The 18,373-nt window shown below is 38.3% G+C and overlaps 1 protein-coding gene across 2 annotated transcripts in view; it reads left to right on the forward strand.

Moving 5' to 3' along the window:
* The window catches only part of LOC117299110 (E3 ubiquitin-protein ligase TRIM9-like), a 56,148-nt gene extending 41,225 nt beyond the window's left edge, over positions 1-14,923 (forward strand). For both annotated transcript variants that reach the window (XM_033782560.1, XM_033782571.1), the window contains 5 exons: positions 7,348-7,488; positions 9,505-9,661; positions 10,916-11,055; positions 12,969-13,107; positions 14,089-14,923. In XM_033782560.1, the coding sequence (XP_033638451.1) occupies positions 7,348-7,488; positions 9,505-9,661; positions 10,916-11,055; positions 12,969-13,107; positions 14,089-14,600 (1,089 nt within the window). In that variant the 3' untranslated portion in view covers positions 14,601-14,923. The remainder of the gene's footprint in view (positions 1-7,347; positions 7,489-9,504; positions 9,662-10,915; positions 11,056-12,968; positions 13,108-14,088) is intronic.
* The last annotated feature ends 3,450 nt before the right edge of the window (positions 14,924-18,373 follow it).

The following is an 18,373-nucleotide window of genomic DNA, read 5'->3' on the forward strand; positions in this document are numbered from 1 at the left end:
TAATCTCCAGTTTGCTGACAGCCAGAGTCTGTCAAAACAACTCACCTGTTAATTCAGTGGAACTGGCTGCGAATTCAAGATGGAAGGAATAACAATGTCAAGTGCATGCCTGTTGGAATCCCACACTGTACTCTTAGTAGGAAGTCGTCCCACGAGAGATGGAAAACTGGCATTTTTTTTGTCATAATACTTCATGATCAGATTGCGAGGAATGTGGTTTTTTGTTTTCTGATATTAAAAAGCAATTTTGATAAGCTGTAGATGACAGCTGGTTGGTTTGTTTTTAGTTGAAGTACATGTGATAACTGTCTACTTTAGACAGGTGTACAAACGGATGAGCTCGAAAAAAACAATTTATCACCGAATTGGCGGGAAAAGAAAAAGTTACATTGATGTTAAGGGCCTCTGAAAGCATTAGTGTGAGTGCCTACACTGTAGCTCTCTCAGGAGAGGGGTGGAAGTACATGTAAAGATGTACACCCTATGGGTTATGATGTGAGGTGGTTGAAGACACAAAAACACTTATTGTGAAAAAGAAATGAGTTTGCCTTGATGTCATTGGATTGGCTACAAGTTGCACCATGTAGCTCTTTGTAACCTGTTACTCTTATTGTTCATCTTTTTGACAATGAAACCATACCAATGGACGTTCAAATGCGACTAGCCACTGTACCCCGGAGCTTTTTAGTGTGGGAGAAAAATACAAGTACGATAATCAGTTAGGGACTGAAAACCCAGTCCGCATGCAAAGCTCCAGTCCAGGATTCAAACTGGGTTTAAAGGGGGAGGGGGTGAAAGGCAAGGAGAGAAACCATTGAGTAATCATGAACGTTTTAAGAGTGAGGACTCTGATCAATGATGATAGAAATACATGTGACTTTGACTAAAGCTTTCCTCACAAGGGGGCCCTGCCTATCCACTATCAGTCGCCATGCTATTCTGTCATTTGCTTGATGTCCAGCACTGACCCAGTGATGTGATGCCCAGATCGGTACGAGCTGTCCAGAATTTCCTTGTTCTTCATCTGGGCATTGGTCCATCAATATTGCCCTCGAGAACAGCGTGCCACTGCCATCATCCTTTTAGTGTGGCCAAAATATGAAAGGTGCTTTGACCAGTGATGCAAAGGACTTGATATCATCCGCCCAGCGTTTCTGTGATCATCCTCTGGGCATTGATACATCAATATTATTGGCTTTCGAGCTCAAGATTTGAGGTAACGACTTGCTGTCATCCTTTTGGTTTAGGCAAAGAATGATAGCTGCGTTAGCCAGGGATGTAATGCCAAGATTGGCACTAGAGGACTTGATATCATCAGCCCAGCGTTTCTGTGGTCATCCTCTGGGCTTTTATACATCAATATTATTGCCTTTGAGCACAAGTTGGGGTAACGACTTGCCATTATCCTTTTAGTGTGGCCAAAGTACATGTATGATGGCTGCTCTGACCGGTGATGTCTTGCCCAAGATTGGCACTAGAGGACTTGATTTCATCCGCCCAGCATTTCTGTGGTCATCCTCCGACCCTTGATACAATATTATTGCCTTCGAGCACAAGTTTGGGTAGCGACTTGCCGTCATCCTTTTAGTGTGCCCAAAGCACATTTATGTGTGATGCCAAGAGCGGCACAAGTGTACTTGATGTCATCTAGTATCCAGCATTTCTGTGGTCTTCCTCCGGGCATTGAAACGTCAATATTATTGCCTTGGAGGACAAGATTTGGGTAAGGACTTGCCATCATCCTTTTAGTGTAGCCAAAGTATGATAGCTGCGTTGACCGGTGATGTAATGCCAAGACAGGCACAAAAGGACTTGATATCATCAGCCCAGCGCTTCTGTGGTCTTCCTCTGGGCATCAATTCATCAATATTATTGCCTTCGAGCCTGAGTTTTGGGGTAACGGCTTGCTGTCATTCTTTTAGTGTTCCCAAAGTATGATAGCTGCTTTGCTTTTAGTCCAGGGTATCTCTGATGCGTTTTTCAATGTCTTATGGTAACCCCAATGGATTTTCCTCAGACAGACCATCTCAAATACTAGAAGTCTGTTCTCATCGCTTGTCTCAGTGTCCTAAGTCTCTGATCAATAATTGGCTATTGACTGATGGGATGAGCGATATATTAGGGATTTAGGGATTTTGTTCTCTCTCTCTCTCTCTCTCTCTCTCTCTCTCTCTCTCTCTCTCTCTCTCTCTCTCTCTCTCTCTCTCTCTCTCTCTCTCTCTCTCTCTCTCTCTCTCTCTCTCTCTCTCTCTCTCTCTCTCTCTCTCTCTCTCTCTCTCTCTTCTCTCTCTCTCTCTCTCTCTCTCTCCTCTCTCTCTCTCTCTCTCTCTCTCTCTCTCTCTCTCTCTCTCTCTCTCTCTCTCTCTCTCTCTCTCTCCTCTCTCTCTCTCTCCTCTCTCTCTCTCTCTCTCTCCTCTCTCTCTCTCTCTCTCTCTCTCTCTCTCCTCTCTCTCTCTCTCTCTCTCTCTCTCTCTCTCTCTCTCTCTCTCTCTCTCTCTCTCTCTCTCTCTCTCTCTCTCTCTCTCTCTCTCTCTCTCTCTCTCTCTCTCTCTCTCTCTCTCTCTCCCCCCCCCCCTCTCTCTCTCTCTCTCTCTCTCTCTCTCTCTCTCTTTTTGCTGAATTCACCAAACTTAAAAAAAAAAAAACGAGCAAAGAAAACCATGCGAGGAGGGAATTTTGGGAGTTAGTGTTATTGTTACACTAGACAATTGAAAGCACCTTGAAGTGAAAAGTAGTAAGCCCATCTTGCCGTAGACTTGTGGACGAGTCGTCAAATGTTTGTCGCGATGATAGCATTGTGACTCTTCTCCACAAATCTCCCGACAAGGACGATGTTTTCGCACGACTGCTTGCCTCTGCAAAACAACTACTTCTGCGACTGCAGTCCCTATGGGGAGTAGTCGGGAACCAGCAGCCTCGTGCGAAAGCTGTGGTCTCACGAGAGCAGTCTTCTCTCACGGAGAGCTGAGTGTTATTACGCTATCTCCGCGACTCGACTATAACCACGGCAAATAACGACTTGTCCATAAAGTCTAATCTTATGCATGTACACTTTACCTCCCGATAACCCTGAAGGGACAGTCTAGTTCTGACATTGCACTTCTCTTTCCCTGGAATGTCTCAGCACAGAATAACTAATGACCCTAGTGTTCAAAGCACACCTTGTACATGAGCATGAATACTCGTCAGCAACCATTAGGGACCATTGGAGACTGCACAGGTATGCCAACATTTGATCAGTGAAGTTCAGGATGTCCTTCCAGGAGGCAGAAACTCTCTTGGGGGCACCGAGGCATGTTGACTTGCACCTTCACTTGCATAATTATGATGACTTTGTATTTGCAGTGTTTATTTAATGCTGGATCTGCACTTCTATTCCTATATCCATGGAATAAAGATGACTGCAAGCAATCACTTTCATCTGTGTCTTCTCAGGGAATATTTGTCTGAAGCATTATTTAATCATGAGTTCATGAAAAAGAGTGGGACAACTTTAAATTGTTTTTATTTAAGAAATCAAAGGAAGATGTAGAAAGTTTTGAAAATAATTGGCTGACAACTTTCCTTAGCAGATAAATGAAAAAACAAATTGTTTTGTCTCAGTTTTCAACCACACATAGTAGTCTTTCAGGGTTCACAAAATCTACAGATTGTGTGAGCAGATTTAAAAAAAAGTGTTTTTGTGACTGGACTTTACAATGTAAATGTAAAACTGGCACTACATAAAGGCCCTACTCGGTAACTTTATCAAGACGAAATTTCCTAGAAAAGCCTTCACTGAGGTCACCACATTAGGACTATAAAAAGGGGTCTAAATTCCAGGTTTTTTTCCAACATAAGTGGTGTTTATCTTGGAGCAAAGTCAAGTAGAGAAATTCCCCAAGAAAAACATAATTAAACTTTAAAAGGCCCTCATCCTCTTAAAAAGACCAAGGACGATCAACTGGTGTATTTATTTTTATTAAGATGTGTAGATTGGCTGATTGGAATGGGCTTTTTCTTCTGGGTTTTTGTTTTCACTGAAAATACTTTTTTATTTCAGTAGGAAATAGCATTGTACCAATCAGAAAGAAATTGTTTTAAAATATCCCCAGGCAACTAATGGAGGAGGCGTCTGTAAAGCAATCAAAAAGTTGCCCCTCACCATAATTGAAAAATGCTTAATAATTGTTGACAAATAAGGTCTTCACCTCAATCCAAAACATTGAAACCCTTTTCAAAGAGCTTTAAGGGAGTTATTCCATTAACCAGAAAACCTCGGTCCTTGGGTTGCAATTGAGAACCTCCATCATCCTTGAGGAGTTCAAGTCACCAACTACTATTTATCTTATGGAGCCAATGTCTGGGTTATTTGTGGCGACCAAACTCTCTGTAGGGATTTTTTACTCTCTCTCTCTCAATCTCCCAGAAATCTGACCACAAAATGTTGCTTTGGGATGTTTTTCTTGACTCTGGATGTCTCCTTGAGAGTTATTTGACTTGCTGTGTATCAGATTTATGACGACTGTCAAAATTTCAAGTATGTGGAAATGGGCAGTGCTTTGTTAACTGTCCAATAACGGTGAAACGACCAGCATAAAAGGAAAAAGTTATCTACAAATTCTAGACACGTTTATAGGAAGGGAATGTTTTATGGGTATGAAAAATATACAATGCGGAATAAATGTGTTTATAGTGAACCTTGTTTCTTTGTTTTTTGTTTTGAAGTGAACATCATTGCTCTTTTTGAAGACTAAACTTATTTCCACCCTCTAGTTTTCAATAAACAAACTGTACAAATAATAATGTTTTTTAATTTCCTTGACTTTGATGGTCACATATTATTGAAAGCAGTAGAAATCAATCATAGTGTGCAAAGTTGTATTGTTGTTTATACTGCAGCAATCCACTAATTATCGGTGATTTGTGCAGTAATCATATGCCACTTCATGAACATTAACAGGATTTCGGCAGAAGATTTTCTGTGGAGGATTGATAAACCAGTTTTGTGATGTGCCCCTTTCTTCATATTATTAAAAGTTGATGAAAATCAAACATTGCAATTTCCATAAAATGTAAGATTCAAATTTGAGCTGTGTACAAACAAGCCAGGGGTCGATTTCACAAAACTCTTCCTAACTTAGGACTAGTCCCAGGCAATGCTAAGAGAAAGGACTGGTCTTAAGTAACTCATCCTAACTTAGGACTAGTCCTATCTCTTAGCATTGCCTAGGACTAGTCCTAAGTTAGGAAGAGTTTTGTGAAATCGACCCCTGGCTCCGTGGCCCTTTTGTATAATGTTGTAAAAGGTCATATGGTCTTCATATTGTTAACGTTTGTTATATTTTTTTAATTTATTTACTGTAGGTTTTTTTTCTGAGGTAAGAGATATTAGATGGAAGGTGAAAAAAAAAGAGAAACTAGATTAAGATAATGTCAAACTCCCTTGAATGAATTTTATCATTCATAGTTACCAATATCCTTCAATTTGGTACTATTGAAATTGCTCCCGGTATAAGGAAGTATTTGTCAGAGTGCTCTAATCAATCGCACCGAAGATGAAAAGTTAATTTGATTTGATTTTTTAATTTCGCCCATATTCAAAACAGACTTAAGCCGGAGAGGTTTGGCTGACATGCCTCCCACTTCAATCTAGAATGCCGCCCCCGAAATTGTGAATTGAATCTCCTTTTTTCAGATTTCATTTGTGGCGTTGATGTCTAGTGTAAGGCAACAGATAGATGTGACAACTCCTTGCTTCGTGTTCTGAGTCATTCCCCTCAAAAAGAAAATTTCTCCCCCAACCCTTCAGTTTCATCAAGTGCAGTAACTGAACCACCCACTTAAGAACTGTTGTCACTTTCAGCCTTTTTTGCCTTGTGCACATAAAACATCTACGCCGCAGTTTAAATCACAAATTCAGTATGGATTGGCAGTGAATGCCAACGGCCGGCAGTATAAACATATTTGCGTAATATTAAGTGACAAGCGTGCTCAATAAGTTTCATCGTGGCCATTCTTCCAGTGTATTTTAATGAAGTCCCCACGGTCTTTAGGTAAACACGGGATGTGCGAGAGAGAACGGTAATACTTGCTTTTGTTCTGATGATCCTTTTGGAATCCCTTGAGGGGGAGTGGAAGCTAGGTTATGAGAACGGTCTTGGCAGAAAAAACAAAGACGTTATGTATTTTAATCGACAGAAGGGGGGCTGGGCCACTGTTTGGCTAAGAATTAAAACCTTATCGCCGCAATTTATTTTGCAAAGGCAATGCACTATTATTTTCATAATTGAAACTTGAGATAATAGGCATCAGTCTGCGTGATGAATAGCAATAATCCGTGATTAAAAACAAAAATTTTTCTCATTCTTTCGCCATGTCTCCATATAGATTTAGAATTAAACATAAGGAAAACCCATTTCCTTTGTAAAGATATCAATTTTAATCTATTTGAGTGGAAGGCTACTGTTTGTCTGTACCATGGTAATCTTTTTTAATGACCACAAATAAAGAGTAGAGGAGTAACAGATGACACATTTCTAATATTAATTAAGGGCTAATTGTGTGACTGTTACTATTAGGATGATACACAAACAAAGTGCCGTATAGAAACCTTTCTTATGCTAGGTACAGGAGTGAGTATTGTTTACTTGGTGTTGAATAATTGTAATGCATGAATGTTGAATTACTTGTATTGAACTTGCGTATGATTGTAACCTGTTGGACTGATTTTTGAAGTAGTTTTTTTTTTTTTTTTGCTTCCATCATAAAGGTATATGTATAAATGTCATGTTGTGTATTCTTCTTCATAATGCATGGGTTCATGTTTATTTTGGCTTGAATGTAATAGCCCATTAGTGCATCAGTTGGCATTACACGTTTTTCTTTGTAGTTGTCTGAAATTGTCAATATCATTTGTTGTTAGCAATGATTGTTTAGCTAGTTACTTATAAGAATAATGGAGCCATGATTTCATTGTGTAATTTTGATAAGTGATTCTTGAATGTGATATCCATTCAAATGGATCATGCTATATTTTGTTATCGTGCATGTTTGTGACGCCCTCCACCAAAACCAGATTGTCTTGGAAATAGTAGGCATGTGATTTCTTAGGAATTTTCCTTATTTTAGGATTTTCTCAAAACCTCCTTACGCTTAAAAAAAACCCGCTAATAGTCAAGAAATAAATTATAATTGTACCAAATGATGTAACATAAATCTTGTGTTACATAAATTAATGTCAAGTGTCAATAAAAAACACTCTAATCCTTTGTTTTTATGAAACTTAAATTTGTCTGTGATTCTCTTCCTTCTCATATTGAAAGCAGTGATTTTTACACCAGTCTGGTTCCTCCCTCCCCTGTTCAGGTGCAACGAGAGCGCGAGTTCAAGACCAAGATGATCAAGAATCACATTGGACAGTGCAGCTGTAAACTGAAGCAGACTACCGGACTATTGGAGTACGCTATTGAAGTCATGAAGGAACAGGATCCAGCATCATTTCTCATGGTAATTTATGAATTCCAAATCGGGTTGTGCTCCCCCCCACCCCCTTAAAAACAGTACTATTAGCATTAGGAAGAAACAGTACACCAACTAAAACAAAAGTTTTGTTCATTGTTTGTTGTGTTACTGTTGTAATGCCTTGTTAGGTCACAAGTGTGCTCAATTTGAATTCCTCAGACTGTATCCAGTGTTGCTTTGACACCATAGAGTTAACTAGAGGGCGCACTGGCCTATATTCTCGCCCCGGCATGCGCGCAGGCGGCCATTTTCTAAGTTTAACAAACATGCATTGCTTAGCGTGTGTTTGTGCGGCCATTTTGTAAGTTGACAAAACAGCATCGCGTCAGCGTTCAATAAACACAAACTCCAACGTGTACTTCAACCCGCGTACATAATGGCGCGCGTGTCTTGTTGTGGTCCTGTCGAGTTTGTGCAAGAAGTATCACCAGTGCGCCCTCCAGTTCTCATATATAACTCTATGTTTGACAAATAGAGGCAGGATGTTTCTTAGTAACATAGGGGGCCATCCAGAATAGTCCCATGTTTGTCCAAATTGTGCTGGTTTACTCCAGTTGGAGTTTGCCTCCCACATCTAAAAACTGAATTTCATATTTCAGTTGTTACAGAAATTGTATTTATAGACAGCTCAAACCAAGGGACAACACCGAATGAAATGTTGTGCGACACAAGGATACCAGAGTGAAAAAAGCATGCTCAGAACCATGTGACATAGCAACACTTGATTCAGCCCAAGGAATCCAAAATAGAGCATTATTCACTTGTTACTGAACAAGTCATTGTAACAGACATTATTTACTAATCAAAATGAATCTGCTTGACAATAATTTCTGCTAAGCAGCTGTATGACATTATGCCAATGGCCTTCAGAGAAGAGACAACGTTATTTGTCTTTAATGAGTGACTCATCAATAATAAATCATCGCAGCTAGCGGTACACCATAAAGATGACTCTATACTGAGTTTCTCTCTAGATAGTTATTACCAGGTCTTGAAATCCGATAGTCACAGACGTTGAAATGATTCCCAGTCACCATGTTTCATATATGGATATAATGAGATACCTGTTTATATATAGGCAATTGATGTTTTGATTTAGGTAGCATCTTCTACCGGGTATAAAGTTACATGAACATTTCTTTGTGTTGGCTGGCACTTAAGCGGCCATTAGATAGAATTACGCTGTTTCTAGCAAAGTATTCCAGATAAAAAAATATAAAAAAATTAGTTTACAAGTATTTTTTACACTATTTTTAGGTGCAGCTTATTCATTTTAGTGCAGGACAATAAAACACCCACACAATATCTGAAATGGCAATTGAAATATTCACAATATGTTGTTATTTGGCATCCAAGGTATACAGCAAATCTGTAAAATAAGTCGTCTTTGCTCAAACAGTTTATATTTTAACTTTTTTTTATGGGCATAATACAGTTTTGTTTTAAAATGTGAAGTGATGTGGTAGGTCATTTTAACACTAGGAGGTCTTGTTACACAAATTTATATAACAAGGAGCCGTTCCCTTATAACAGATTCAGTTGAATTTCAGTCATCTTTGGAGAAAGTTACTTTCATTACTACTATTAATATTGTTTTTTAGTTAGTTATGCAATTTCAAAAGTTTCGCCCGTTGTTTTTATTTATGCAGGTATTTTTATGACATTCTCCTTGGTACATATAACAGGAGGATTCGTTTATTCAGTTCATTTTAATCCCATTGAGAAGTATTCATTCAAGAATTCTAGAATTGTGTACAATTCTTTTTTTTAAATGATGGCTGGAAATTTTAACAGAGCTGCATAAACTCAAACCTGAAACAAGAGATCCTCTTTTGTTAGCCTCACCCATGAGGCATCTGTCTGACACATTATAATTTACATCCATGGGGGTGTAGATACCTTAATCAGTAGAGGAAGATTACAACAGGGCTGTGTTTCATCTTTCAACACCTAAACACGGGGTTAATATACATCCACTACGTCTTATATCATCCTCTTTAGGTGTCTGGCGCATTGATTAATAGAGTCCGCAACACCGAGATGTCTTGGAAGAAGGAGATGATCTTGGAGCACCGGGTGGATGCGGAGTTTGATCTGACGCTGGATAGCGGGCCGGTATTAAGGGCTATTGAACGGCTTAACTTCAAAGAGATGAAAGGTAATTTTCTCGCTGAACGGCCCTGAAAATATGTTGTAGTTCATCCAGGGTCCATTTTTAATTTAGTGCCATGTAATTTGGCCGAGTTTCTGTCAAATAATAGAGATACTACCAGGGCCAGTTTCATGGAGCTGCGTAAGCACAAAAAGTACCCAAGCGTATTTTTGTTCAATTACGCTTACCAGAAAAACTTACCAGCCCAACTACAATGGCCCAATTTCATTAAGATGTTAAGCAGCAAAATACTACTAATAATAATAAGACTTGTAATGCTCACGTATGCACCCTGCTCAGCAATTGTCTCTGCTCCGCAAAAAATGTGGGCACCAGTCACTACAATGTAAAACTTAATGTAGTTTTGGTTGGTAACCTGTTTCTCTTAAGCAATACTTTTTCGGTGCTTAGCAAGCTTTTGTGCTTACAGGCTTTATGAAATTGAGTCCTGATTGTTACAACTGGGAGATGAGTTATCTGATTTGTTGTCTCTACAGGTATAACGTTACCTTGTCTGTACTCAATCACTTCCCCCCAGTGAGTCATGATTGTCCTTGTTCTACTTTCTTACCTGGAATGACCTCCTCTCTGAATAATCACAACGCTATTAACTCGATGATCAATAAAAACTGTAGCCTGAACTCCTTGCGGAGACGAGAAAGGAAAATATTAATCTCAACCGATATTCGGTTTGATTATATTCCTTTTATTATCAAATAAAGCAGTATGATAAACCTGCTTTTATCATTGGGAGAAAGATTAGAGATAAGTAACCTTGCTTCCCGGTGTTGACTTTCTTTGGAGACGAGGCTTACTGATGAGTATTTCTTTCTTAATGATCTTCCGGCAAACTCCCACAAGGGGATATAAACCGAGTATTTCTTGAGTGGCCTTGTGTGATCATCTGGGGGTGGGGGTGTATATTTTCTCCATTGAATCATTATTGTGTGTCGGACATGTTTTTTCTACAAAAGGCAGTTGCTTGCTTGCTTATTTTAGTGAACATTTTCCTGTAATATTACAAGTGCAAAATTTGCACAGCAAATTAATTATGTATCACTACAGATTGAGACAAGACTTACTAAGGAGTATTTCTGTTTTAATGATCTTCCCGTCAAGGGAACTCTGCAAACCTCCACAAGGGGGATATAAACAAGTAGTTTTGTTTTGAGTGGCCACGTGCGGTATGTGGGTAGGGGGTGTTATATTATGTTCATTGATTCATTATTGTGTGTCTTGTCATATTCTTCTTTCCCACAGTGCCTGATCCACCAATCATCATGCCAGAAAACTGCAGTGCTGAGAATAACAGCGTCACCATAGCTTGGCAGTCACACCCATCCAGCTGGGTGGAAGGCTATGTATTGGAGCTTGATGATGGAAACAATGGGGAGTTTAGGGTAGGTTAAAGGTGGACTGTTGCTTTGAAGCGTGAATCTTTTCAACCAACCATCTGATATCATCCTTTTGTTTATTGACTTTGTGTCATTGGATATTGAAAAACACAGTAGAAAGTCTTACTATAGTAAAAGGCACTTTCTTCTCGTTTTTATTTTGAAAAGGCAGTTGCATGCTTGCATGTTTTTAGTGACAATTTTCCTGTGAAACTACCGGTACAAACACCAATGCACAGCAAAAACCATTATTTATATATTTATGTTTGTCTCAGTTGTCTTTATGCTTTAACATGCTTCTGTGACTCAAAATGACTGTCTATCTCCATGGTCTATCAAACCTTTTTTTTTATTTATACTATTTCCCTCAATTTCTTTGTTATTTTGCACGTATGCATTGTGCCCAGAGCAATAGTTCTAGTCAAGGTTTCGAAAAGGGCTGTCTTCAAATTGTTGGCTATGGCTATGGCTGGATCACTGCATCATTGTGCATTGAAATATAGGATGCAACACTCCTAGCAACAGTCATAGTCGCAGCCACCAGTTTGGATTTGGCCTATTGACCCAATTCACCTGACGTCATCATCAGAAAAATCTTGAATGCGCCATACTGGTGGGCAATCTCACTGCGTTTTTATATAAAACTCTATGCTGTGCGTTATGAAGTGAAGTGCGCATTTTGGGTGCCGCAGCATTAATACACGTAAACCTACCTGCCCACCAACATGGTGAGCGTGGCATCAGTCGCCGCTCGTGACGCGCGGGCAAGGGGTCAATTCTCTCTGAGAATTATTGAGTCGTTTCTGGAGCTAATTTATCGTACTTTTTATTGAATTTGCTAAGAACTGAAACCTCTGCTTTTGATTTGGCTCTATATTGTGTTGATTTGGCTCTGGGAACTATTTTAAAAATAGTGTGTATTGGAAAATGAGAGTATAAATTGATGACAGACCCTGAGGTATAACCAAGGTTGGTCATTAAGACGGTTTCCACTCCTGGCAGAATGGTTTCAGTTTCCTCTTAGTGAAGTACATTCACTTACAAAGAATTTAAAATGAAATAAAATCACCTTTTCTGTTTGCTGTTTACAATTGCATTTTCTAGTTTGTATATGGTTGTGCATTAAATCATGTCAAAGTGATTTGATATGGTTGTCTCAAAAAGTGCTCTATAAGAAACGGCTAGTATGGCTGTTATTATCATGAAAGTACTAATCAAATTTAGATTTGAGCATAATGATACAGTCCAGCATTCTCTAGATGGTGGCTGGTGCATGCTGTTTGATAAATGATACCATTGGTTCTTTCTAGAATTACCACTTCATTCATGAATATTTTATTTTCTAATCCTGCTTCTGATTTCCCCACAGCACACCCATCCCTCAATCTACAATCTGTTTTATTGTGTTTTAAAGTGATGTAAAATGTTTTCCTTTTTTAGCTCCGACTCTTTTGGAGTAGTGCCATTTTGTACTGTGTATTTCTATTTGTTGCATGTGCATTGATTGTTTGTTGAATCATAATTAGACAGCAACTATACAATAATTGAGTTAATGTTTACATTGCTGCGCTCCTCCTTCAGGAGTGATATTGTTCTTTTTGTCATAATTTATTATAGTTTAAAATTGTATGTGATGTTTTACCATTCACTTTTCATAATTTTGTCTTTGAAGGTCTTTATTTGTAAATATCATTCAATACTTTGGTTTACCTATAATATTTTAATATAAAAGGACAGCATGATTTATTTTTTATGGTTGGGGAAAAATCTGATTGATTGATGTTATGCCAATTTTACTTTATAAACTAAATGATAAATAAAGGTAGGCCTACATACTTTGAGTGTATAAACTCCCTTATGTTGTATTGAATTTCCTGATTTTAATAAACGTCTTTGTCCCAATTGGTTGACTTTAACAGGAGGTGTATTATGGCCGAGAGTCAATCTGCACTGTAGATGGTCTCCATTTTGACACTACATACAATGCTAGAATCAAGGCGTACAATCACGCTGGAGAAGGAGACTACAGTGAGAGCATTTGTCTTCAGACTGCAGAAGGTATAAATCCAAAAAAATTTCAGAGATAGAAACGTATAATTGCAACAAGTGTATCTTAGTACACATGACAGGGTACCAGAATTGTTTTGTGCTGGCTTATTTTTCAAATAATTTGGGTTTGAACAAAAACAAAATTGACTGGAGCTGAACTTGAACCACTGACCTCCAGATTAGAGGTACTGGACACTATTGGTAATTGTCAAAGACTAGCCTGCACAGTTGGTGTATCTCAACATATGCATAAAATAACAAACCTGTGAAAATTTGAGCTCAATTGGTCATCGAAGTTGCGAGATAATAATGAAAGAAAAATAACTCTTGTCACGAGAAGTTGTGTGCGTTTAGATGGTTGATTTCGAGACCTCAAGTTCTAAATCTGAGGTCTCGAAATCAAATTCATGGAAAGTTACTTCTTTCTCAAAAACTATGGCACTTCAAAGGAAGCCGTTTCTCACAATGTTTCTCACAATGTATTAAACCATCAACCTCTCCCCATTACTCGTCACCAAGAAAGGTTTTAAGCTAATAATTATTTTGAGTAATTACCAATAGTGTCCACTGCCATTAAGGTATAGGTGTTCTACCAACTGAGTTATCCAGCCCTATGGGGGCGGTCTCCCTATTAGTCAATATCTTTGTTCATGGGTGCCAGTCAGAAGCCATATAATGTGTAGCCAGGGATCGCATCCAAGCTGGGAAGCGGCAGCCAGGGTTCTCGGACCCTGGATACTCTCGACCCAATTTGATAAAGCCTGTAAGCACAAAAACTTGCTTAGCCAGAATGCCATACAGTTGCCATCGATGTGACTGGTACCCTGATCATTTCTTGCTTGGTCAAGGACAAGGAGTTTTCTCGGCAGAATTTTCTGTTTATTAACAGCTTCATGAAATTGGGCCCAGGCGTTAGCAATATGAATGGAAAATAACAAAGTATGATTGTTTAATATGGATTGTTTGTTTATTTGTTTGTTTTTGTCACAGTTGCATGGTTTCAACCGGACCCTCGGACAGCCCACCCAGATATCATCTTCACCAATGACAACATGACACTGACTTGCAACACGTACGACGAACGTGTCACCCTCGGTAACGTCGGCTTCTCCAAGGGGGTACACTACTGGGAGATCACCATCGACCGCTACGACAACCACCCCGACCCCGCATTCGGCGTCGCCCGCTTCAACACCGCCAAGGACATGATGCTTGGTAAAGACGACAAGTCATGGTCCATGTACGTGGATAATAACCGTAGCTGGTTCATCCACAACAATGCCCACGCCGACCGGACTGAAGGAGGGATCGACGTCGGCTCGGTGGTCGGGGTTCTACTGGACCTCAATAAACACACCCTGAGATTCTATATTAATGATTCTAGGCAGGGACCTGTGGCTTTCACCGGTCTAAAGGGGGTGTTCTTCCCAGCTATCAGTCTGAATCGTAACACACAGGTTACTTTCCATCCAGGCTTAGAGATACCCACAGATTGTGATTAATCGTAGTGAATCGACCGTAGAGTTGCTAAGCGAAATACCACCAGGGCAAAATTTCATTAAGGTGTTTAGCAGAACGTTGTGCTTCGAATTTTGTTCTGATTAGCAACTTTGTGAAAATGGGCCTAAGACCCAATTTCATGAAGCTGTTTCACTGCTAAAGATGGTATTCATGAAATAAATGAATTTTCTTTCTTTTTTTGATTTTTTTTTTTTACTCCCAAATTTTTTATTAGAATATATTTCTAGGGAGTGAGACAAGAAATGTTTCTTTGAAATATTCTTTTGTTCTAATTCAAGAATACAATTTTTGGCAGTGTAAGCAAAAATACAATGTACTCCTCAATGAGTTCCTTTGCTAATCAATCAGAAAACATTTGTATATTAGCCAAAATTTACAAAAAAAAATAAAATTGAAGGCGCTAAACAAACATTGAGTGGGGGGCACCAGTTACAACAATGAAAACTGTACATGATTTTGGCTGGTAACTCATTTCTGCCAACCAAGATTTGACTTTGCAAAGCAAGTTTTTATGCTTAACAGACTTTATGAAATGGGGCCCTAATCTTCAGCAATGTAAACTACATGGCATTTCTGCTGCTGACTGGTCTTGCTATGTGTTAATTTGTCTGTATTCAGCAATTTTTGTGTTCGCGGCTGTAATCTGGCCCAGTGTAGTACATGCAGTACTTGTCTGTATCGCAGTTTTGGACACTATTAATTTATTGCATGTCATGTGCACTACTGCTGTATAAATATCTAGTCTAAATACCAGTAGCAAAAAGTCGCATTAGGTTTTAATATTTCTTCTAAAAAGGGAAAAACACACAAAATTTCTTTCAGGACATCAGTCCGCATTCTTTTACCAATGTTTTCAAGTTCTGGCTGCCTAGACTAATGGCCATATTGGACAATCAGTATCTAATGATGTGCTTGTTTATATCTGTATTTATTAACTACACTATTAATGGCTAATTTGTGGTTAACTTGCCAGTGAAATTTAGTTTCAGCATTGTGTTTACAACTGGAGATATTTTACTGCAGCAAAAGGCGGCAGTGTAATATGGCAGTGTCTGTTACATTGTTCTTGTGTTAAGAATGTTACAGAGCTATATTTGCAAGATTTTCAGCCTTCAAGAAAGTCTCTTTTCTAGGGTTGAAATGTCAGGCCATTAACTATTTGTTTGCATTTATACCATGTGCCCTCTTGGTTTGTTAGAAGTTTCCAACAGCTAAAACTTTTTTCTCTGAACTGTACAACTTCCTGCTGTATCTGCACTCAGGTGCTGTCCTGGCTGTCCCTGTGCTGTTCAGCTTATTAAAGACAGTGTACACTATTGGTAATTGTCAAAGACTAGTCTCCTCACTTGGTGTATCTCAACATATGCATTAAATAACAAAGCTATGAAAATTTGAGCTCAATCGCTCGTCGGAGTTGCGAGATAACTAGGAAAGAAAAAAAACACCCTTGTCACACGAAACTGTGTGCATTCAGATGCTTGATTTCGAGACCTCAAGTTCTAAACTTGAGGTCTCGAAATCAAATCGTGGAAAATTACTTCTTTCTCTAAAACTACGTCACTTCAGAGGGAGCCGTTTCTCACAATGTTTTATACTCTCCCTCAACCTCTCCCCATTACTCGTTACCAAGTACGGTTTTATGGCAATAATTATTTTGAGTAATTACCAATAGTGTCCACTGCCTTTAAGTGCTAAGGTCCCGCTAGAGCACTTAACTTCTTTCTTTCTGTCATAAATTTTAAATAACCATTGTAGGCAATTGTCTAGGTGAATGTTAAGGGGAGTTTCGATAGAGTTTAGGGATGAAACAGAGCAAATGTTGTGAGGAAGGCTGTTCCAAAGTTGAGAAGCAGCAAGACAGAAAGATCTCACCCAGGAGGCAATAAGAACATGTAGTCATGACTCACTTAAAGGACCACCAGAATATCTATCTGAACACTTGCCTGACCAGAATGTCTTTATGTAATCGTTAGTCATTCATTTGTAAATATCCTATTAAGAAGTATAATACTCCTTATTATAATTGATGAGATTAACTGTATTCATGATTTAAAAGAGTACCTAATCACTGATTTTTTTTCTTTCAATTTCTGTATTCACAAAAATGTCTTTCTGTGACACAAAAGTGTTTGTAAGCGTCAACAGTAATGATTTTGTATTCCTAATTATGCATAGACAATCATATTATATTGCATTTGTGTAAATAAATATAGTCACTTTTTAAGTCCACCTTCTGCAAATTACTTGTATCATCCTTGATCCAGTCCAAAATGAGGTTGAAAGTTGGGAAAACAGTTTAGACCTACATGAAAAAAACTTCTCTTTTTTTTCTGTAACAGAAATTCAATTTCATGTCAGGTTTTTTTCTCATTAAGAAATGAGAAGATTTAGCTTCATCTGTATGTAATCACAGTGGTTTCATACTGTTAAAGTCACCGAGCAAGACTTGCTAACCAGCATGCAGCTTGTTGCTGTATATATGCGTGAGCAGCACTATATGTAATACAACATTCAGCTAAAGTGCATTTGGTAAGCAGTAAGCGTTGTAAAACTAGGCCAATTAATTCAATAGTTTTGCTCATAGTGGCTGTGGTTGCTAAAGGGTGCATTGTAAAAAGCAGAAACTATCAACATTTGTCCCGAGTTATGTTGGTTTGATGAAGTCTTCTGTTTTTGTTTCTTGATTTTTGTCAACAATGGTGAACGACAAAGCAAAGGTTTGTTTTTCAATGACCTTATTTGTAGTTAATATAAATGTAAATCCTGCATAGAGAGTTAGCTTTCTTTTTTGGCTGTAAGGTCTACTCATAATTGACGCTTTTTCAACAACTCTTGAAAGTTGAAGGAAACATTCACTGTTAAATATATGTAATTAAATGTTGATGTATTTATTCAACCATTTTGGGACATAGTTAATATCAAGGACGTGAAAGGATATATTGTATCCAGTAGATGACAGCTGAGGAACCTTTTTAAATCAAAATCCATTTCTGAATCAAGATGATTTCTAAACAAGTTAGTTTGCGGTGCCTTCAAATAATGATTAAAGTAGCAATATACATTTTGTAAATATCAATGTGTGGAAGAAAAAGGAAAATGGAATGAGAATATTCAGCCAAAACTTTGTTCGATATGCTTTGGTGTAGGCCTATTATATTTCCAGCATTAAAGCTGAAAAAAATGAGACCAACTTAAGGGTATTATCATGTTGAAACTGTTAGGTGTTTGCCACATTCGTGTTGTCAAATTTATTCCTAAATCTTTGAAATAACAAAGTAATTTAAGATCAGTTCAAGGTTTAGGCTGCCTGCTCTGTTTTACATTTTTATTCTTTTTTTTTCAAGGTCACATTTCAAAGACAAACTTGCATCATGTGTTTCAATTTAGAAAAGTCCAGTGACAATGATACAGTATGATCTTTGGCTCAAAACTTGGGAAAAGTTTTGAGACATTTTGGGAAATACCAGGCCCTCGCAGTTTCATAGAGGCATTAAATAAAGCCGAATTGTATTGCTGCAGAGCAAAAAAACAAAGCAACCAGTCACAGATGGCACAGGTCATAATGTATTTTGGCTGGTAAAGCAACATCAATTTGAGCTAAGCTACCTTTTAATGGATATATGTACTTTTTCCTAAAAAAAAAACACAATGTCCACAGATTTACATTAAACTAACACAGTTTGAAGATAATGATAATAGAAAGCTTCCCTTGAAATTTTACTTACTGAGGTGCTGTAGTTTTTGAGAAATGAGT

The sequence above is a fragment of the Asterias rubens genome, chromosome 1 (genome assembly GCF_902459465.1).
Source record: "Asterias rubens chromosome 1, eAstRub1.3, whole genome shotgun sequence".
NCBI classification, from domain to species: domain Eukaryota; kingdom Metazoa; phylum Echinodermata; class Asteroidea; order Forcipulatida; family Asteriidae; genus Asterias; species Asterias rubens.